This window comes from Narcine bancroftii, unplaced genomic scaffold (genome assembly GCF_036971445.1).
Source record: "Narcine bancroftii isolate sNarBan1 unplaced genomic scaffold, sNarBan1.hap1 Scaffold_112, whole genome shotgun sequence".
Classification (NCBI taxonomy): domain Eukaryota; kingdom Metazoa; phylum Chordata; class Chondrichthyes; order Torpediniformes; family Narcinidae; genus Narcine; species Narcine bancroftii.
In genome coordinates, this window is record NW_027211847.1 from 1202916 (window position 1) to 1226820 (window position 23905).

Here is a 23905-nt window from a genome sequence, read left to right on the forward strand (position 1 = left end):
CTGAACTGAGAACTCACAACCCGTTTTCAAAATGGGGTTTCAACAAGATGCCAGCTTGCCATCTCTCTCTCTCTCTCTGTCTCTCTCTCTCTCTCTCTCTCAAGCCTATTTGGTCTCTCCCCTCTGATTGCAAGACCACATGGCCTTCTTAGAACAGCAAACTGGAACCAGCCAGATTACTGCACCGCACCCAAACTTCTGAGTCCATTCATCTGTTGCTTTAAAAACAATAATTTCAAAAAACATCTGCTTTTGAAATTCTTTAGCAAAGCAGTCTCCTTGTTTTGTCTTTGCAAAAGCTCTTGGCATCTGAATGACTCACTATCAGCAAAGCTCTTGCATTTTAAATAAGAGCTGTTTTGTGAAGTGTTTGTGTTTGTTTGTGGCCTACACGACTCCTACAATCCATCTCTTTCAAAAACATATCAAAATACAATGTAAAATATAGAGTCTGTCACAGGACAGATCGAGCAGAGGAGTTGTGATAAAATCAGTGGCGTCCTTGCAAAAATAAAGTGGGAAGAGATATAATCCAGGTAGGTCTGGTGAGTGGAGTTTGTAATAGTTTGAAACTTGAACCTCTCTCTCTATTTCAGGAGACAATTTACTGTCAGGTCATGAAAAAGTGTCATATCACACAAAATTGCTTTTTTCCTGCTGTGAGGCAGACAGATTCGCCATTGTAAGAAATTGCCTGAAATGCCTCTTGCACTCAGAGAAAGAAGCAAAAGAGAGTCGTGCTCTTCCCCCACCCACCCCCACCACCCTGGACCCTGGGCCAAGTCACTGAGGGTCTGTGGATTCTCTTTCAATGCTCACAGACCAATCCAAGTTATTGGCAATGCGAGCTCCAGTTTTGAACTTCTGACACAATTAGGAACTCTTTCGCACCCACTCGTATCCCAGGGCTGAAACCTGACACTCTTTTAGCCAGTTCAACCAATCTCTTGCAATCAACGGCCTGGTGTGAGTTCCTTGACTGCTTTCCCCAGAACCCCACAGCCTGCGTGTGTTACTCTCCTCAAGTCACGAACAGCTTGCCACCTATGTGGGTCCTTCAGCTGCAGAACGTCTCGCTGGTCTGCTTCCATGGTCACCGACCCGTGGATTGAATCCTCTGCTTCTCAGATGTTGGTGGGGTGTGGTCTTCTTTTCTGGTGCCCTGTGCCAGTCCTCCGCTTTCCCAGAGTTTGCGGTGGCGAGGAAATCTAACACATCTAAATAAAAATTTTACAACTTAGAGGAGAATCTCACATGACTAGAGGGATGGAAAAGACCTTATTACAAATTGAAGCCTAATATTTGAATATTCAGGTGACAAATTTGCAAAAGCATAGAGTATACATTTCTGAAGCTATATGTAATTTTTTTCTAAAGGAACAGAACTTTGAATTTTTGAATGTCATCTTGGCATCCCTAAAAATATATCTGATCTCCAAGTAAGTGCAATACGTCTCCTCATCACTACTAATATTAATTTAACAAATTTCATCTGATATATGAATAGTTTTAATTTGGGCCTTGTTCCTTCAATATTTCCTAATGAATAGAAAGTTGGATTTTTGCGGAAAAACAACTCCTGTAATTTGTTCTGTAATCTGTAATTCTCCTCAAAAAGATCTTGCATTAGGACAAAGCTAAGTTGAATGCAAGAAAGTTGCTACACCTTTACCACACCTAAAACATTGGTCTGATAATTCTGATTTTATTCTATTCATTTTCTCTTGTGTAAGAAGTAGCTGTAGAAGAAAAACTAGTTGTGAATTCCTTCCTCACTGCTGCAGTGTGGAACTCTGGTCAATAGTTCCAGACTTCTGAGTTGAAGTGAATGAATAAACTCCCCTGGATCACATGATCTCTATTGCCAAATCAACTTCCTGTAGAGCTTTTCAAATCCAACTGCCTGAGTCACCTGACTCCAGGTGCTGCTTTCAGATAAAATCCTTGCTGACATCTGATATATGACTGATGTAGAAAGAATTATACTGAACTAATTTATATCTTACATTGAGATCCTTATATGGATCTGCCCATATTAGCCAATCATATACAATATTCAGATCCATTTCCCACATTTCTCTTGACTCATGAACTCCTCATTTAAAAGTTCCTAATTGTAATAAACAGGACATCATAGAAGTAATTTTTTTAACAATTCCTCAAGAAGGAATTTCTATTTCAGTACAACATGGTTGGTCCTAACTTATCCTTCAAATATGCTCTTTGTTGGAAATAGAAAAAAAGATTGCTAAGAGTTATACAATATTTATTTCTCAGTTGCTCAAATGACATTAATTGACCCCTTTCATAACAATCTTCCACATTTCTAATCCCCTTACGAAACCATCTATCCAGAAATTGATGATCCTTTGAAAAAGAGACGATGATTTTGAATCAAAGCTATTCTGAGTGATGTACATCCATTTACACCAATTTCATCATTTATTTTATTCCATATATTAATTAAATGTTTCAACAATGGTGTATCTTTATCACCAACCATTAATTTCGATTCCCACTTGTATATAAATTCTTCTGCTTTTCACTCTCCTATTTTATTTGATTCTATTTTAACCCTTTCAAAAAAGAACCAAGAAATATCATTTGAGCTGCTCGATACTAATTTTTAAAATGAGGTAGCTGTAGTCCTGTCAATGTAGAATTTGCATTGAGAGAAACGCAGCGGTCTTTAGCGATCTTATTGAATTGGCTAAAATGGCATAACATGAGAGCAAACATTCCGGAGGAGTGTGGGCCACTTGTAACATGGGATTCAATTGGAAATGGGTTCACATAACATAAAACCATGATGCAGAAGAGGTTGTCTTTGTCTTCCGCAGGATATAGATCACAAGATATAGGAGCAGAAGTAGGCCCATTTAGTCTGTTCCACCATTCTTCCACTCAGCCCCACTGCCCAGCTTTCTCCCCTTAACCCTTGATTACTTGATTAATCAAATACCTGTCAATTTCTGCCTTAAATAAACCCAATGACCTCAGTTCCACAGATTCACAACCCACTGACAAAATTTGTTTTAAATCAACACCCTTTTATCCTGAAATTATGCTCTCTTGTTCTAGAATCCCCTACCATGGGAAACATCGTTGCCATATGTACTCTGCCCAGGCCATCCAGCATTTGAAATGCCTCTGAGGTCCCCCTTATCCTTCTGTACTCCAACCAGTACAGTCAAAGAGTCGACAAATGTTCCTCATACACTAACCCTTTCATTCCTGATATCATTCCAGTAAATCATCTCTGAACCTTCCCCAACAGGAGCACATCTTTTCTCAAATACGGCACTCAAAACTCTAAATCTGATTGAATGGAAAGGTAATTTTCCAACGACACATAAACAACAGTTAAATGATATTATGTCTGTTGAAATTTACAAAAAATTATTAAAGAGTCAAATAATAACTTTGCTTGAAGCAAGCAGTTCTATTGCAATTTTCCAGCTGTAGGATGAGGTGCAGTTGCTTGCAAGTTTAGCAAGTGGGGTTATGATGTGAAACTGCAAGTCACAGCGCCATTTTTGTTTTTGAAAATGCAAATATGAAAATTTTAACTTTGGTCTCCTTGGTTTGCTTAAGTTTACAGAGGAGACGTTGGGTCAAGCTGAGAAGAGAGAGTTGGATGCCCATTTGGTGAAGCTGAACAGGCAAAAAAGAAAACACAAAACGAGGGACTGAAAAAATAATGAAGCAAACTGAAGAGCTGTTGCAACCAAACCCAAGTACAGAATTTAATTTTGTGAGGCGTACTTTAGAGACCAAATGATTTGGGCTTTTAATGGTGACCTATTTAAATGAACAAAATCTGATTGGAATTGAAGTTTATGGAATGTTTAGAAGTTGCCACAAAAAGAAATGAGCATATAAATTAGATATTGTAATTAAGATAAATGAACAATACAATGAGCATGGTGTCACAGTATCTTCCTCACTCTACCATACATTACCGTTAAAAGTACTCCCCAATATGAACCGATGTCAAAGTATATACCAGAATTTATCGTACATCACTGTTAAACCTTCTCCCCATTGTGAATCTGGTGTCACAGTATCTGCCTCAGTCTTCCGTACATCACCATTAAACCTCTCCCCAATGTGAACCTGGTGTCACTTTATCTCCCACAGTTTATTTTACATCACCATTAAAACTTCTTCTTACTGTGAACCATGTGTCACAGTATCTCCCACAGCTTATCGTACATCACTGATAAACCTTCTCCCCATTGTGAACCCGGTGTCACAATATCTTCCTCAGTCTTCCATACATCAGTATTAAACCTCTACCCACTGTGAATCTAGTGTCACTTTATCTGCCAAAGTTCATTTTTTTAATCACCATTAAACCATATTCCCACAGTAAACCTGGTTTCACAGTGTCTGCCGCAGTTTATTGTATATCATTTTTAAACCATCTCATTACTGAAAATGCGGAGTAACAGAATCTGACTCAGTCTACCGTACATCAATGTTAAACCTTATACCCACTGTGCACCTAGTGTCACAGTATCTGACACAGTTTATAGTATATCACTGTTAAACCTTCTCACTACTGTAAACTCGGTGTCACAGTATCTGCCAAAGTCTAATGTACATGACCAATAAATTTTCTCCCCACTGTGAACCTGGTGTCACAGTTTCTGACACAGTTTATCGGACATTACTGTTCAACGTTCTCACTGCTGTGAACCCAGTGTCACAATAAGTGTCTCACTCTCCCGTACATCATCGTTGCACCTTCTCCAACTGTGAACATGGTGTCACTGTATCTGCCTCAGTCTTCCGTACATGACCATTAAATTTTCTCCCAACTGTGAACCTGGTGTCACTGTATCTGCCTCAGCCCTACCTTACATCACTGTTAAACCTTCTACCTACTGTACACCTGGTGTCACATTATCTACCTCAACATACCATACATCACCGGTAAACCTTCTCCCCACTGTACACCTGGTGTCACATTATCTACCTCAACATACCATACATCACCGTTAAACCTTCTCCCCACTGTACTCCTGGTGTCACATTATCTACCTCAACATACCATACATCACCGTTAAACCTTCTCCCCACTGTACTCCTGGTGTCACATTATCTACCTCAACATACCATACATCACCGTTAAACCTTCTCCCCACTGTACACCTGGTGTCACATTATCTACCTCAACATACCATAGATCACCATTAAACATTCTCCCCACTGTACTCCTGGTGTCACATTATCTACCTCAACATACCATACATCACCGTTAAACCTTATTCCCATGTGAACCTGGTGTTACAGTATCTGACACATTTCATAGTATATCACTGTTAAACCTTCCCACGAATGTGAATCCTATTATAAAATAATGCTCCCCTTCTAAATCTCACAGTATTCTAATCCCCACCTAATTAAAAGATTCCAAAAAAAAGAGAAAAATCAATCCCCAAACGAGCTACTCAAAAGTAGTAGCTCCTTAAAAATCTGGGTGTGGTAAAGTCCACAAGAGGCAGGTGACTAAAGGACTCAGTGTCACCCACTCCCCCAGTCAGACTTTCACAAAGTATTGAAACAAAAACATTCAACCCAGTGATTCCAGTCCCAATGATTGTTCCGGATCTTCAATATGGAGAAGACTTTGCGTCAATTCAACTTTTTTCCCATTCTTTCCATATTTTCCAATAGATCATTTTTAAACCTTCTCACTACTGTAAACCCGGAGTCACAGAATCTGCCTTATTCTACTGTACATCTCTGTTAAACCTTCTCAGTACTGTGAACACGGTGTCACACTATCTACCAAAGTCTACCGTATATCACTGTTAAATATTCTCCCCATTGTGAACCTGGTGTCACAGAATCTGATACAGTTTATTGTACATTACTGTTAAACCCGCCGGATAAGCTCCAGATAGCGAAAGAGTAGTTCTCGCATCTGCAGGAACTGGGGATCATTCGACGCTCCGACAGTCCTTGGGCTTCACTGCTCCACCTGGTCATGAAAGCCTCCTGTGGCTGGCATCTCTGTAGAGATTATCAATGGCTTAATGACATGACAGTACCTGACCGTTACCCCATCCCTCACATTCAGGACTTTACAGCCAATCTGCATGACGCGAGGGTATTCATCAAGGTCGACCTGGTGCGCGTGTATCATCAAATCCCATTGCACCCAAGGACATCCCCAAAACGACCATCATCACCCCCTTCAGCTTGTTCAAATTCTATGCATCCCATTTGGGCTCAAGAAAACCGCCCAGAGCTTCCAGCACCTCATGGATATGGTGCGCAGGGATTTTAATTTTGTGTTCATTTATCTGGATGACATTCTTGTCGCCAGCAGAGACTGGGCACAACACAAGTCTCACCTGCACACCTTCTTCTCCCAACTGCCAAATTCGGCCTAATGATCAACCCAGCCAAATGCCAGTTCGGAAAAGAGTCCATGCAGTTCCCGGGCCATACCATCACGACCGAAAGAGCTACACCAGCTGCTATGGTCACTGTAATCAGAGAGTTTCCACGCCCAAACAACCTCAAGGAGCTACAAGAGTTTGCAGGTCTGGTCAACTTCTATAACCGATTCATTCCAGCCGCTGCACACATCATGCAGCCACTCTTCGCCCTTATCGCGGCCAAGAACAAGATACGCCTGGACTCCAGAGGCCACGAAAGTTGCCCTCGTGAAGGCTACCCTACTCGTCCCCCCACACACCGACCTTCCTATGTTGCTCTCCGTCGATGCCTCTGCCACCTCCGTTGGTGCCATCCTGCAGCAGCAGGTTAATGGACAGTGAAAACCACTGGAATTCTTTAGCCAACTTCATCGTCCGCCAGAACACGTATAGTGCTTTCAACCATGAGTTGCTGGGCATGTACCTTGCTGTGCCTCATTTGCACTATTTCTTGGAGAGGAGGCCTTTCACCATTTATACCCACCCCAAACCCCTCACTCAGGCTCTCGCTATGGCTAGAGATCCCTGGTCGGCCTGCCAACAGCATCACCTGTCCTTTGTGTTGGAGTTCACCATCAACATTTGGCACAAGGCGGAGAAAGACAATGTGGTCGCTGACACGCTGCCTAGACTATGACCAGCTTGCCCCGGATCAGTAGTCCGATGATGAGATGCAAGCCTTCAGGACGGCCATCACGGGCCAGCAGTTCCAGGTCCTCCCGATTCTTCTCGGTGATTATACTATCCTGTGCGATGTCTTCATGAGCACCCCATGACCAGTGGTTCCCCAGCAGTGGTGCAGGCATGTCTTCCACCATATCCACGACCTTTCCCACCGTTCCATCAGGTCCAAGGTTCATATGGTGGCAGAATGCTTCATTTGGCACGGGCTTCGAAAGCAGATTGCAGACTGGGCCAGAACCTGCATCCATTGCCAGCTTTCCAAGGTACACAGGAACACCAGAGTGCCCGTGCAGGATTTTGAACACATCTGAGAATGGTTCAGCCACATACATGTGGACATTGTCAGCCCTTTACCCGTTTCCCGAAGTAACCGTTAACTTTTCACGGTGGTAGACTGCACCACTCATTGGCCTGAGGTTATCGAGAAGCCTCCACAGACTCCTGCTCCCGAGCACTTTTGACCGATTGTATTGCCTGGTTCGGCATGCTGACCCACCTCACCAGCAAACGTGGCACGCAGTTCACCTCTTCACTCTGGGCACAGCTCACCAACAGACTGGGACTGGTCGAGCGATTGCATTGCCACCTGAAGTCGGCACTTATGGCCCGCCTCACCGGCCCCAACTGGGTGCATGACCTGCCTTGGGTACTCCTGGGCATCTACTCGACACCCAAAAAGGTCTGCAGGCGTTATCGGCTGAGCTGGTCTATGGTGCACCACTAGCCCTGCCTGGTGAGTTTATCAATGCACCTCACAACTTGCAACAGGCACCGCATGGTTTACTTCCCATCTCCGGGCCCAGTTGGAGTCATTCACACCCCCACCACCGCCCAGACATGGCACACGCGCCTCTTACCAGCCCAGTGAGCTGTATTCCGCAGAGTATGTTTTTATCAGATGAGACCCTTCACAGCACCCCTTCAAAGACTGTATGAAGGGCTGTACAGAGTCATCCAGCATTCAGGATCCACCTTCACACCAGACATTAATGTAAGAGGGAACTGTTTACTGTGGACAGATTAAAGCCAGCACACCTCAACCCCAATGAGCCAGCGGTCGCGGCTCAACCCAAGAAGCGAGGCTGCCTGACAAAAAAGGCCATTGGCACCGGTTCTGGGGGGGGCTGTGTGGCGCATGCCATTAGGCATGTGATCCAGCCCTTCATGTCATGCATGCGGTGGGGCAGCCGTCCAAAATGGCACCGTCGCGGGTTTCTCCCCTACCTCGGCACCAGGCTCAGAAGCCCGTGAACTGCGGCCCACGTGACCCCCCGGTACCCTTCTCAGCCAAGTCTGGGCTGGGAGCATAAGACCAGCCATGCAAACCTGAATAAAGGAATTTTTGCTCACTGAACTCAACCTGTCTGGTTGTAGCTGCCGCTACAGTAGTATCTTAGTTTCTTTTCCTTTCTTTTCTTTTTTATATATTATCAACATATATTTGTAAGCTCTGTAACATTGTGATTTGATTTTTAATTGTTATAACTTTCATATATATGTTGATTTAAATAAAATATTCAATGAAAGAAAATTCTTCAAGAATTGTGCAGAAGAAAATTTGGATGGGATGAAACTATCTCAGAATCCATCGCACAAGATTGGAGAAATTGGATTGAGTGTCTTCAAATACTTGGACGTTTGAAGTCAACAGACTTTGGATTGGCCACGTTTGCTGTTACACCATTTTGCTGATGTAGTGAAGGTGATTTTGATCCTGTCAGTTACTGAGTCCTGTGAAAACCAAGTGCGAGTACATGGTGGATTTGTAATGGGAAAAGCCAGAGTTACTCCATTAAAGTCAGTCACCAGACCTTGAATGGAATTGACTGCTGCTACAGTGAGCAAAATGGACACTATGTTAAGAAGAGAATGACAGATGGAGTTAGCAGATTCTGAGTTTTGGCCTGATAGTACGTCAGTGCTTAAATATATTAATAATGAAATCATGAGGGTTCATATCTTTGTGACTTACAGAGAGAATGAAAACCTGGACAACAACAAATGTCAGATTTACCACAGGCCAGAGTTTCACCTGATTAATTCCCTTTTACATACGTGGAAGTTGATTATTTTGGTCCTTTTATATCACAAGATATTCCCATGATCTTCCAGTTTAGAGTGTAGTGTTACCAATGAATTTGCTGGGTCTGTCAAACATATCAGGACATCATCTGCAAATAGATTAATCTCATCTTCTTCCTGGTTTATTTACCCACGATCCTTTAATGTCTGGATCTCAGTGAATATCTTCCACCAACGGTTCTCGAATCAAAATGAAGGGAGCTGGAGATAATGGGCATCCCTGCCCACTACACCTGGTTCATGGGAATGCTGAGGACATTTGTCCATTAGGTACAACCCTAACTTTGGGCTTATAATATAATACCCTGATCTAATTTATAAAATTGGACTATTGTCTAATTATTTTAAACCCTTTTCTGTTTATTTAATGAATACATAAAAGCACTTCAGGTCTGTAATATTTCAATATTATCTATCTATTATAAAAGCCCTCTCTGCTCAGCAAGTTTCTGCCATTAAATACTGGGCCAAAATAACAAATTAAATCTTGCTTTGGATCCTGTTTTTATCAGTTCATTTGATCCAAGATAGACCTTTGCTCCAACTATGAACTTTATGGCCTGTGTGAAGAGGGGATAACAGAGCCAGTTCCTTGTTACTAGTTGTAATTCCCCAACTTCTGCTGGGAATATAATAAATGGAAAGAGTATAGCATTTGGATCAGGCTTGCTTTAGATAATTTTGGAAAAATCAGTGAATCGCCCTTCATGGGCCATGACGGAATTACAGTTTTCCAAAAAAGTTCTACAATATTACCATTTTCCAAATTTGACACATAATCCATGATTGAAAAACTGATAGAGAATTTTGGCCAATTTAGGAACTGTTTTGGGCTAAATGGTTTTTCATTGGGCAACCCTATGATAGATAACCATCTTTTACCACCATCCTTGTTGGATGTAGATTTCAAGGATGTTATAGAATAGGTATTCAAAGTTTCAATGACCCCTTTATTTCAGTTAATTTTGCCACGTTCAAACAATTATCAACTAAATTTTGAACTTAGTAATCACTCTTTTTTGACATTGAAAAATTAGACATTTTCTTCAATCTAAGATTTTGGATTTTCCGTGAATTTCTAAGACTAATATTCTTCATCTATTTTTTTAAATTTACGGCTTTATGTTCATGGTGGATTAATAGCATGTATTTATAATAATGTATTGGGTTTAAAATCCAAGATTAAGAGCAGTTGTGAATGAGATTTAAATATAAAATTTCCAGAAGTACCTTGGTATTCTATTCTCAATTGTATTAATGACTCTTCACTATATGCTAGGCATTGATTTTTACAATTTAAGGTGGTACAGGAATACATATGTCCAAACTGAAACTATCTCGCTTGTATGCAAATGTTGATTCACTATGTGAGAAATTTAAAATTTTCCAAGTCTCTTTAATTCCTCTGTTTTGGGAATGCTCAAACTTAGAGAAATTCAGGAAAGGCATTTTTCAAACTTTATCAATGGTTCTTAAGATCAATTTTGAACTTGTCCGTTAAATTGCTCTGTTTGGTTTTTCTCGTGATCCAGATAAACCATCGTCGGCAGCTCAGAAAAAATTTTGAGCTTTTGCTACGTTAATAGCCAGATGAGCAATGTTATTGAAATGGAAAGATGATTCTTCCCCGACTCATACACTGTGATTACATGATGTAATGTCCTTTTAAGTTTAGAGACAATCATATCTTATATTAAAGATAGAAAGTTCCAATTGATGAAATAATGGGGCACATTCCTAGAATTTTTCTACAATTGGAGGAACTAAATGTGTGGTTTGGCCATTCATCGCCTGTTCTCTGGGGGCTACCAGTGGTTCTACACTATTCTTCTTTTCTTCATTACATTAGATAACTTTGATTAGAGGGAGAGGTTGGATTAGACCTAATTTTTAGGTTTTTTTCGTTTTAGCAGTTAATTTTTTTTCTTTTTTCCTTCTATTTAATTTATTTCAGTTAATGGGTTTGACGGTGTTCTATAGATTATTTCTGATCAATTGTTTTTGAGGTTAATGAAACAGTTTGCCATTGTGTTCAAGATGGTTAAAGGAGAGAAAGAGTAAACACTCTTTATTCTGAATAAGATGGCATCTAAAGGATGACATGGTTGGTGTGGAAATTAGCACAACACCTTTACAGCACCAATGGTTGGGACCGGACCTGGGTTCGGGTCCTGCACTGTCTATAAAGAGTTTGAAAGTCTTCCCTGTATCTGCGTGGGTTTTCCTCAGGGGCTCTGGTTTCCTCCATCCATTCAAAATGTGCAGGGGGTGTAGGTCAATGGGGTGTAAATTGGGCAGCATGGCTTCAGGGCATGAGATGTTCTGCTACCATGCTGTATGTCTAAGTTAAAAATTAACCGAATATGCAATATAAACGTAACTCATTTTATGGCATCGCGCGCTCATGTGCCTTCTCATAACATTTACTGGGTGATCTCTAAAATTTCTTGATTGATCAAGAACACTCTCTACTCCTTTCTGAAACCTCTCATGCCTGGGTTCATCCCGATATCCATGTGTGTGTCCTCTCACCAAATTGTTTAAGAATCAGTGACCATAACTAAATCTTTCAGGTTCACATCCTTCCTCCCAGTTTTGTAGTGGAGTCTAATTCTTTGAATGATATTGCCATTACATGTACAATATAGATGTTGTATTTAAAATATAAAACAATCCACATCAATCATCAAGCTGCCATTTACACCTACCTGAGGGATGTGAGAGGACATCAGTACCCAGAGGAAACCCATGGAGTCAAAATTGTAAGGTTTGGAGTAGAGTGGATGAAAAACCAGAAGGTAATTGATGTGTTATGTTGTCTTCTGTTCAATGGATGAGCCTGGCTCGACATTTATCTCGATGCAGTTTTTTTGGAAGTTTATTTAAGAATTTTACAGAACCAAGAAAAAATACAAAGTTTAATCTAAAACTACCCTCTACTACCTCCCACCTCCCTCCTCCCCCTTCTAATCTATCCCAGCCCCTATAACCCTCACCCCTACGAAGCTTATATTAAAAAACTCAATAGCATCGTCTCATAACAGACTGTTACGGTGTGACATCCATTTACATCTTGCAACATGTATAAGGCTTTTACTTAACATCTCAACCCATACATTCCAAATACCAACTTCACATCTTTATAAAAAAAGAAAAATTATTTTGCAAATTATACGTTATTTTCTCTAAGTAAATACATGATTGAATTTCATTGTGTCATCTATAAATACTCAATTCGACATCATTTTTCCAAGTTGCAGCTATACATTTTCTAGCCACTGCTAATTCTAAACGAATATATGCAATTTGAGGTTTCTCCAAGCGTAAATTTGCCATAATTGTATTCATGTATCCCAGTAATCATACCCATGGATCCACATATAAATCTATTTGAAAAGAACTCGCAAAAATTTAATCACTTTTTACCAAAAGGGCTTCAACTTTAAACATTCCCACGCTGAGTATAAAAAAAGTACCTGTCTGATCACCAAATCAAAAACACAAATCTGACCCACTAAATCCATATTTTGTCAGTTTTTCAGGAGTTCAATATAACTGATGCAGAAAGTTATAACTAACTAAACTATATCGTACATTAATTAATTTCATAACACTAACCAAACACATGTAAGACCACTCATCCACAGAAATAGGAACACATAAATCCTTCTCCCATTTATCCTTTATTTTAAATATATCTACCTTTTTCATCTTTTCTTGTAATAACATATCATTTCGGAAACAAATCCCTTCTTTCCCCTTATCAACAATTAATCTCTCAAATTTCATTTGACCAGGTTATACTAAAATTTCTACCAAAGCATTCTAATAATAAATCTTGTACTTGATAGTAAGCAAATAAAGTATTTTGTGATATTCCAAATTTCTCTCTGTCTATTAAACCAAAACAGTCCTCCAATAATATCACTTCTTTTGATTCCCAATCTTTCAAATAAGAATTATTCATAGAAAATGAAATTGTCTGATTCTGATATAATGGTGTCTTAGCTGAAATCTTACCTTTCGATCCTATAAACTGATTCCATTTATACCATTCTCCTATCAAATGTTTCAATACTGTCAGTTGATACTACTGCAAAAGCAGAGGATTCCATTTATATATAAAATAATGTATTGTTCTTTCTTGTATTTGATCCATCTCCACATTCACCCACATCGGAGGTTGGTCAATATCAAACAGTCTATTCATAAACTTTAATTGTGCTACTTGATAATAATTTTGAAAATGTGGAATTGATGACCTCCCAAAACATACCTCCATGTCAACTTTTGCATAGAGACTCTAGACAACTTACCTTTCCATAGAAAGAAACAATCTGCTTTATTTAATTCCTGAAAGAACTTTCCCGGTATAACACTCAAAATAGATTGAAACAAATACTGAATGCGTGGATATATACTCATTTTAATACAATTTACCCGTGTTAACAGTGACTCCTTCCATCTATTTAAATCAAACTTAATCTTATTTAATAATGGTACATAATTTAAGATGTATAAATTTTGATACTCTTTATCCATTATTATGCCCAAATAATTTTATTTGACCATTTAAACTTCATAAGTTGTTTACAATCTGAATAATCTCCATCTGATATTAGTAATATCTCACTTTACTTTATAGCCTGACATTACCCCGTATCTTTTCAACAAATTTTGTAATGGTTCGAAAGAATTCTTAGGTTGAGACAAATATATCAACACATCATCTGCAAACAGATTAATTTTATACTCTTGCCCACCAATTGTAATTCCCTTAATATTCATTTCTTGCCTAATTGCTTGGTTCTATAACTAATGCAAATAAGGCTAGTGACAGTGGACGACCCTGTCTAGTGGATCTAAACAAATTGAATGCCTGCAAAATCTGTCCATTTGTCACCACCCGAGCAGGAGTATTAGTATATAATGCCTTAACCCAACTGGTAAAGAGTGGTCCAAATTTATATTTTTCTAACACCTTAAATAAAAATTCCACTCCACACTGTGGAAAGCCGTTTCCATGTCTAGCGCTAATATCATTGTCTGGTTGAGTTGTCTTGAAGCATTAATTATTGTAATTAATTTAGTAATATTATCAGCTGAGTACCTGTCCTTGATAAATCCTGCTTGATCCACATGTACTAATTGCGGTAAAAGGTTAGCCAATCTGTTTGCTAAAACCTTTGCTACAATTTTGTAATCTACATTCAATATTATTATTTATTAATATTAGTCTGTATGACACAACTTTTAATGGATCTCTGTCTTTCTTTGGGATGAGTGTTATTAATGCCCTTGAAAACGATTCTGGAAATAAACCTGTATCAGTGGCGAGCTTCAGTACATCAGAATATTCCGGAAATAACAAATCATAAAAATTTCTCTAAAATTCCAATGTAAATCCATCTTCTCCAGGGGATTTTCCACTTGTCATAGATTGTAACGCCTCCTTAAGTTCCAAATCAGTAAATGAACCATCCAAAGTCTTAATATCCTCTTCCTCTAATAAAGGTAAATTTAAATTCGACAAAAAACAATCAATCTGCTCCATATCCGAATTCCCTTCAGATAAAGTCCCGATAAAATGTACAAAATTCATCATTAATATCCTGTGGTTTATGTTATCTCTGAATTTCTCCTAACTGCATTCTAGGCACTTGTTCAGTTTCCAATTGCTAAGTTAAAACCGTATGTGCTCTCTCCCTCAACTCATAGTAGAGCTGTTTCCATCATTGAATTATTTTTTCACAATTGTATTATAACAAAGCTTCAATTTGGACAACTGTATTTTATTATCCTCAGTTGAATTTTTCTGAAATGTCTTCTCTAATGTTGCAATTTCTTTCTCTAAGTCCTGAATTTCTGCTATATATTGTTTCTTCACTTTTGCTGTGTAAGTAATAGTTTGACCTCGTAAATATCTTTTTTAAAGTATCCCATAACATAAACTTACTTTGAACTGATCCCTTATTCGTTTCTAAAAAAACCTAATCTGATCTCTTACAAGCGTAATAATTTCAGGTTTTTTTTAACAACATTTCATTAAATCACCAACAATAACAAGTTTCCACCATCTCTGCGATACTACGTGAAATTAACAATAATGAGTGATCTGACAGAATCCTACTCTTATACTCAGCCTGTCTGATTCGACCCTGCAAATGGGCTGATACCAAAAAAAACTATTCTTGAAACCGAATCATGACGTGCAGAATAAAAGGAAAATTCCTTTTCAGTCGGATTCCTCCATTCCCATATTTCCACTAAATTTAAATCCCCCATCAACTCAGTTATTCTTTTCGCCATTTTGTTTTTTTTTCACAATTTTTCGAGATTTAATCAACAACGGATCCAAACAACAATTAAAATCTCCTCCAACCATAATATTCTCATTGATTGATTCAAATATAAAAATGCATCAGGAACAGAATGAACATCATCTTCATTCAGTCCGTACAAATTCATCCAAGTCCAAGCCTCTGAAAATAGTTTCCAATTAACCTTCAAAATCCTCTCTACATGAGCAGAAAAAGATTCTAAAAAGGCACCTTTTTATGTATCTCCCGATAGTTTTTACCTGGCCCACCAGGAGTCACTGTTTTCACTTTTGTACATGGTTTTTCATTGTTTGAGAAGATTTTATAATTTGCAATGTTTTCCCGGGAATTTTAACAGCTCTTGGCTAATATTGTGAACTCCGAGTTGCGCACATATTGAAATATGAAAATAAAGTATCTATTTTGAGGAACAGAAGGAAAGGACACTGTTGGTGACACATCTCAGAGAGCAAAGGTGCAGGAAGGGGGAACATTGCAGAGTGCGTCGAAAGAACCTAACACTTGTTGATCCAAACCAAGACTTTTATTAACTAAAAGACTGGAGCATATCATACGTGGGTCGACCAGTCCAGAATGACCTGGTCTGGCTAGGAGAAATCCTTTAAGACCTGCCAGTAGGTGTGGCTACACTCTCAGCCAATCACAGTCATCCTACACTACACTCTGGACAGATACACATTGGTGTTAGAATCTGTACTATCAGGGGGAACGACCAGAAGGCAATTGCTGTGTTATGTGGCTTTCTGCAGGTGTGCAGAAATGCTGGGAAACAATTCTGGGGGCCATCTCTTTTTCTTCACCCGTTACAGAGCAGCAGGTAGCTGGGAGAAAACAGCAAGGCTGCAGAGAGACAGATAGATTAGGAGAATGGAAAAAGAAGAGGCCAGTGAATTCCAAAGTAGGAAAATGTCTGGTCATGAACTTTGGGAGAAGGAATAAAAGGGCAGATTATTATTGCATAGGGTGAACATTCAAAATTCTGGGGGAGATGGACCTTGGCATCGCCGTGCAGGATGCCCCATAGGTTAACTTCCATGTTGGTGGTCAATCAGCTGATTGGAATGTTGGTATTCATATCGCAAATAATAGGATATAAGAGCAGGGATGTGATGTTGAGGCTTAAGAAGACACTGGCGAGGCAGCACCTGCAGTAGCGGAGAGAGTTTTGGGCTCCTTATTGAAGAAAGGATGTGCTGGCATTGCAGAAGATTCACAAGAATGATTCCTGGAATGAAGGGATTAATATATGAGGAAGGTTTGATGGATCTTGGACTATACTCCTTGGTGTTCAGAAGAATGATGAGTGGTAGGGGTCCTAAGAAGCACTTCGAATGTTGAGAAGCCTGGATACAGTAGATGTGGTAAAATTATCTCCCATGTTAGAGGAGTCAAGGACGAGAGAGCACAACTTCAGGGTTGAAGGATTCCCACTAAAAACAGAGGTGCAGAGGGATTTCTTGACACACAGACTGCAGAACCTCTTGAATTTTTTAAATGGTGGCTGCAGTGACCAAATGATTGGGTGCATTTAATGCACTTCAACTCTGTCTGCTGCAACAGGGTGGATCTCCCAGTGGCCACCCATTTCAATGCTTACATGGCTGACCGTGGACTCAAGCACATTTAGATTCTGATGAAAACAATTCATTAAATCAGTAAAAGTTCAACCACAGCAACTGCTGGAATATAAGTTATACAAAACTGCTGGAAAAAGCAGGTCAGGAAGCAGAGAAACCAAGAACTGGAGAAGTAAGAAAACAAGTGTATTTGAATTGACAGGCTGGAGAAAACACAGAATAGGTGTTGGGAAATTTGCAAAGAAAGTCCTGGCCAAATAATGTAAGAAGCAGCCAAGTGGAACCACAAGATGCCCCTGTTATGCAATTTTCCCAGGTGGCACATTTTTGTGGCCTTGTCTTGAGATGTGCATCTATATGTGGTGCTTAAAAACCCACCGTTAAGCTGGAGGAGCTCAGCCCGGATTTTCAGTGTCCATAGGAGATCAAGATATATTCCCAACATTTCAGTCCTGAGCCCTTCTTCAAGGAATGAGCCAGATACAGGAACTCTTAGAAAAGGCACTTTCAGGTGGCCAAATGCCCCACTTGTAAAGCCGCATATAATGGCAATATGGGCTGCCGGAAGGCCACCTGAATGCGCAGGATGCGCCTGCCAAATGAACTTGGTAACCCTCCTCCGAGAGGGATAATCGGCACAACACAGAAATGCTGTGGTGCCGGGTGGAGGTGTTTGTTGTGTTTACCATTTTTGTTTTTGTTCTGCGGTGTTCAAGTGTGGAGTGTATTTGCAATGTGATTTGTCCGTTCCATGGTTTACATCTAGTTTAAACATAATGTGAAATGTTTACATTGCTATGTCGAACTCAGATATTTATGAAGCAATAAGATTTCTCAAAAAATGTTTTTTATTACATTTTTGACAAGCACACAAGTCTCATTTATATGCAACCATTACTTCACGAGAACACATAACATGCCAGGCAGTAGGCTCATGTTGTCGCATTGGGTGGGGAGGGTGGAGGGGGGAACAAGTTGTGGAAATTAGGAGCTAGGTGGCAGGGTCATACCCTTACAGGATGGACAAAATGGCAGAATGGATGGCCTGGTGCCCATGGGCCTGCTGATTGCGACAATCTGTGCTAATGGGTGCAGGACCATCTGCTTCAACCAACGTCCACTCTGACAGAAAGTCTTCCTTGTTAATCTCACATATATTGTGCAGGACACAGCGAGCAAACACAACACCTGGGACTAAGGTGGTAGAGATATCCAGACGGTTGGACAGGCACCACCGGCAGCCATTTAGACGGCAATATGCATGTTCCACCACTATCCTTGCAGAATTAAGGGCCTTGTTAAATCTTTGCTGATCCAGATCCAGTCCTTGGTGCTGTGTGAACCCCTTCATCAGCCAATTTCGTAGTGGATATGCCAGATGACCCACAAGATGCGCTGGAACCTCCACTCCATTAACATCCTTGGACACCTGCAGGCACAGCAATGGAGAATGTTGTTAATTCATACACATGACCGTTGACACAATAAGCATACATAAGATTGACACATGGAGCTTTGTAGGGTGAACACTCACGTCAGGTGGGAAGTGGTATCCGCCCTGGTCCTCTTCCTTTCTATACAGAGGAGAGTTGGCAAGCACTCGGGCATCATGGGTACTGCCCGGCCAACAAACACATCTGAGAAGCTGTAACGTGAATGGAAAGCACAGTGAAGTGATAGACATTGAGATGTGATGTGATAAAGACCAATAAAGGCTTAGCTCACCAGAATCTGTGGTCGACCACCGCTTGCAGAACCATTGAATGCCAGCCTTTGCGATTGTAGTAGGCTGCAGCATGCAAGCTGGGGGCAATAATGGGAATATGTGATCCATCAATGGCACCGGCACACATTGGGTATCCCCTTTGCACCAAGCTGTCATTGGTCTCCTGGAGACGTGTTCCAATGGGCAGGGACATGAGACGTTTACCTCTGGGCAGAAACAATGTCAAGCTGGCACTGAAAGGTGTTGTTAAGGTTACTGAACGCTTACTATACCTTTTGACAATTCACATCTGATAGGTAACAGACTCCATCAGCTGTGTTTGGGCAGGAAACCAATTTATGAATGGGCTGCCTTTTGGCAGCTCATTGACTCGATCGGTAGTCAGTTAGCGCTACTGCATTAAAAATATCAAGGAAGACATCATGGATTTTGGAGACTGGGACCCTGTTGGGAAGAATTGATCATTGATCCCTGTCTGGAAGATTTGCTGGCCTAAAGACTGATATTTTCTCTCCCAGTCTGTTCTCTGGAAGCCTGTGAATGAGTAAAACCTATACTGGTTGTATTTTCATCGAGATTCATAGCTATCCTATAAACAAAAACTTCTCCATGTCCGCCACAAGAGCGGGGATCTCCCAGTAGCCACCTGCTTCAATTCCCCATCCCATTCTCTTGCTGACAGCCTGTTCATGGTCTTGTCGTGGCTGCTAAAGGTGGTGCTACTGAAATGAAGCACCTCCACACAATATGAAGTGAACCAGTAACTGCCTTTATGTGAATCTCTCGTGCTGCTTTTAGGGGACGACCTCATTCCTCTCTGGGGTGCACTGGTCTAGGGGAGTGATGTCAGTGCGTTGCGTAGTCATTGCCTGCCCAGTGACGTGCAACCAGGATGTGGCAACATCTCTCAGGCAATATGTGTCGCCAAACGCATGTTTCTCGTGAGAAGGGAAGGGGGGCCTATGCCATCTTGTACCAACTGACTGGGACAGCGATTCAGCCCGCCTGACCACATGGTCGCTCGGCCTGCTATGAAAAACCTCATCCCTATCACATCCAATTAACACCTTTTGTTGGGCTGAATTTGTCCCCTAACCAGAATTCTGAGCCTTTCTGAGATTTCCTGCTTCTGGGTTATTCTGTTTATTCCTTGAAGAAGGGCTCAGGCCTGAATGCTGGAAAGAATAGCTGAGTTCCCTCAGCATGTCGGTGTGTTTGTAATTATAATCACAGCGTCTGCAGACTTCTGTGTTTCACTCATCTTTATTTGTAATACAAAGAACTGATGTTGGCAGTGGTGGTGGGGAGAGAGTGGGGGGTGGGGAACCATCTGATGGCATCCTCATTAGTACCTGGACCTACCACTTTGTGTCAGCCTATCCCAACAACTGGGAGCTACAACCCTGCGACAGTTCCCATAGAATTAGAGGACTAACAGTAGATCTGTGTGGAAAGAACAACCTTAGCTGCTTCTTGCCCTTTCGTGTAAGACTTTATTCGTAATAAATGATCGACCACAAAAAACCCTGTTCCAAGTCTCTTTCAGCCCTTAGTATCATGTCCATACATTCCCATCATTGAACATTTTACATGCGCTCTCTGTTTGCACTCGGATGGTGAGTGGGAGCAGTTCCTTTGGTGCTTCAACCTTCTCCCGACCCCTGCACAGAAGCTGTTCTTCATCCTGCTGATGCTGGTTCTGATCCTCCTTTCTCTTCCTTGATGGGAGCAGCTGAGAGATGCTGTGGGCAGGGTCAAAGGGCTTCTCCAGGATTTGGCATGGCCTCTTCAGACAAGGATCCTGCTAGATCACACTGATGGGGAAGAGGGAGACTCCAGTGATCCTCTCTGTTGCTCTGAGGGTCCTGTGGATTGACTCCAATCCATTTCTCTGCAAGGACCCTCTCATCCAGTTTAGTTTGTACTTGTGTGGTGTTTCAAGGTCCCTCGGCCTGACGGAGATTGCCGATTCTATCGCATCTGCTGATTCCAAACGACCTTAGTTCCTCCGTCCTGTCGGGTCAGTCCGATTTAATGTTTCTCATCTTTTGTTTGATTTTTTAAGATTGTGTAGTGGATGTGTGTGGGGTATAAGTGCATGGGTGCTTGTGGGTGGGTATATGTGTGAGCGTGTGTAAGAAGGGGTGTGAGGGACAGTGTGTGTGTGTGTGTGTGTGTGTGTGTGTGTGTGTGTGTGAGGGAGTGGGAGTGTCTGTTGGCATTTGGGTGTGTGTGGTAGTGTGTGTGTGCGTGCATGTATGTGGGGGTTTTATTTACAGTGAAAAAGTATATACAGAATATTTACAATATATACAGAATATATACAGAAGAGTGAACAAATATATACAAATATATCAACGATCAAATATATACAGAACATATGTACAAAGCACAACATCGACGTCAAATGAAAAGAACTCGACAAAATTATCTCACTTATCGAACACGTCCCTGATATAAAAGCACATCTTCCAATTTGCCCCAAAATCATTGGGATGTGTGTCTGGAGTTTTGTGGGATTGGGGTGTGTGTTTGGGGTCTGCATGTGGGGTTATGGAGGGAATGGGTGAGGGGTTGTGTGTGGGGTGTGTGGGTAGGATTGTGTGGTGGATATGTGTGGAGTGTATGTGCTTGGGTCCTTTTGGGTAGGTATGTGTGTGGGCGTGTGTAAGAAGGGGTGTGAGGGAGGTTGTGTGTATGTATGTGTGCGTGTGGGAGGGTGTGGGAGTGGGTATGTGTGCGTGTGTGCATTTCCTTCTTTCCATTTTCCATAAGTGAACAAATATATGCAGACATTTGTACAAAGCACAACATCGACGTCAAATGGAAGGAACTCGACAAAATTATCTCACTGATAGAACATGTCGCTGATATAAAAGAACATCTTCCAATTTGCCCCGAAATAATTGGGGGGACCTATCCTGAACGATTTTCAGAACCTTTCATTCTAAATCCCGACTTCCAGACCCATATTATATTCGTCTAGGAACAAAGTCTACTTTAAATACAAGAATCTGGTTCGGAGACGGGATTAAGGGGAGAGGGAGAAAAGAGATTCTATTGGAGTGTGGATGTGTGTGTGTGTGGGGTCACTGTGGGAGTTGTCTGAGTGTGTGGATTGAGTGTGTGGCAAGTGGATGTGAGAGGTTTGTGTGGGGTGAGTGTTTGGTAAGTGTGGGGATGTGGCGTGTGTGTGTAAGTGGGAGTGTGTGTGGGAAGTGTGTGTAAGTATGTGGGTGTGTGGGGTGTGTGTGGGAATTGTGTGTGGTCTGTGTGTTGTGTGGAGTCAGTGTGGAAGGTGTCTGAGTGTGTGGGAAGTGTGTTTGTGGGTGTGTGTGAGAGGTGTGTGTGGGGTGTGTGTAAGTGGGAGTGTGTGGGTTGTATGTGAGGATTAGTGTAGGGGGCTGTGTGGGGGTGTCTGAGTGTGTGGATGGGGGGTGAGAGTGTGTGGGATGGGTGGATGGGGGTGTGGAGGGGTGTGTGTTGTGGGGTATGTGTGTGGGAGTGTGTATGAGGGGTATGTGTGTGGGTTATGTGTGGTGTGTGTTTGTGAGGGATGTGTGTTTGTGGAGGGTGGATGTGTAGGGAGTGGGGTATGTGGGGGGTGGGTGTGTGTAGAGTGTGTTAGTGTGGGGTGTGTGTGTGTGAGTGATGGGTGAGAGAGGGGTGTGTGTGGGAAATGTGTGTAGATGAGTGTTTGTGAAGATAAGTGTAGGGGCTGTGTGGGGGTGTCTGAGTGTGTGGGTGGGGGGTGAGAGTGTGTATGAGATGGGTGGGTGGGTGTTGTGGAGGGGTGTGTGTTGTGGGGTATGTGTGTGGCAGTGTGTGTGGGTTATGTGTGGTGTGTGTTTGTGAGGGATGTGTGATTGTGGGGAGTGGGTGTGTGGGGAGTGGGGTGTGTGGGGGTGGGTGTGTGTATGGTGTGTTAATGTGGTGTGTGTGTGAGGGATGGGTGTGTGTGGGAAGTGTGTGTAGATGTGTGTTTGTGAGAATAAGTGTAGGGGGCAGTGTGGGGGTGTCTGAGTGTGTGGATGTGTGGGTGGGGGGTGAGAGTGTGTGGGATGGGTGGAGAGATGGTGTGGAGGGGTGTGTGTTGTGGGGCATGTGTGAGGGTGTGTGTATGAGGGGTGTGGGTGTGGGTTATGTGTGGTGTGTGTGAGGGGTGTGTGTGTGGTTGTGAGGGGTGTGAGTTTGTGGGGGATGGGTGTATGGGGAGTGTTTGAGGGGTGTGGGTTTGGGGTGTGTGTGGGGGTGTGTATGTGTGAGTGGGTGTGTGTGGCAGGGTGAGTGTGTGTGTCAGTGTCTGTGTGGGGCACCAACGTATATAGGTCATGGCAAGCATTGCATGCGCCCCCACCCCGCTTGTCAGCGCTACTTCCATCCCCATACTTGTCAATGACGACGTCATCTTGCACCCCTTGACACATCAGCGATGGCACCAACCTCCCTCCCTCCATCAGCGATGGCACCAACCTCCCTCCCTCCATCAGCGATGGCACCACCCCCCCTCCTTCCATCAGCGATGGCACCAAGCTCCCTCCCTCCATCAGCGATGGCACCAACCTCCCTCCCTCCATCAGCGATGGCACCAACCTCCCTCCCTCCATCAGCGATGGCACCAACCCCCCTCCCTCCATCAGCGATGGCACCAATCCACCTCCTTCCATCAGCGACGGCACCAACCCCCCTCCCTCCATCAGCGAAGGCATCACCCCCCTCCCTCCATCAGCGACAGCACCAACCCCCCTCCCTCCATCAGCGAAAGCACCACCCCCCCTCCCTCCATCAGCGACGGCACCAACCCCCCTCCCTCCATCAGCGACGGCACCACCCCCTCCCTCCATCAGCGATGGCACCAATGCCCTCACCCACACCTCCCCATGGGTCAGCGACTGCACCAATGCCCTCACTTCCACCATGGGCGCTATTTTGGGGTTTGTGTGTGTGGGGAATTTGGGTAAGTCTCTGATGTTTGGGGATGTGTGTATGGTGTGTATGTGTGGTGGGTTAGTGTGTGTGGTGGGTTAGTGTGTGGGGTGGATT

The 23905-nt window shown here is 42.2% G+C and overlaps 1 protein-coding gene across 2 annotated transcripts; it reads right to left on the reverse strand.

Annotated features, from left to right (window-relative positions):
• Positions 1 to 17966: 17966 nt before the first annotated feature.
• Positions 17967 to 23332, reverse strand: LOC138750283 (uncharacterized). Of its 2 annotated transcripts, none has more exons than XM_069912383.1 (2): positions 18671 to 23332; positions 17967 to 18565 (listed from the first exon to the last, which is right to left on the reverse strand). In XM_069912383.1, exons 1-2 carry the CDS (start codon positions 19016 to 19018, stop codon positions 18149 to 18151), a joined length of 765 nt encoding a protein of 254 aa, XP_069768484.1. In that variant the 5' UTR covers positions 19019 to 23332; the 3' UTR covers positions 17967 to 18148. Both variants share the same exon structure in this region; 1 of them encodes a protein (XP_069768484.1).
• Between the last annotated feature and the right edge of the window lie 573 nt (positions 23333 to 23905).

Bases quoted from the DNA above. Each gene is read 5' to 3' on its own strand.
- LOC138750283 (XM_069912383.1), bottom strand. From the start codon at position 19,018: ATGACAGCTTGGTGCAAAGGGGATACCCAATGTGTGCCGGTGCCATTG. The intron at 18,566-18,670 runs GTGAGTGTTCAC...CTGTGCCTGCAG, and splicing joins GATACCACTTCCCACCTGAC to GTGTCCAAGGATGTTAATGG.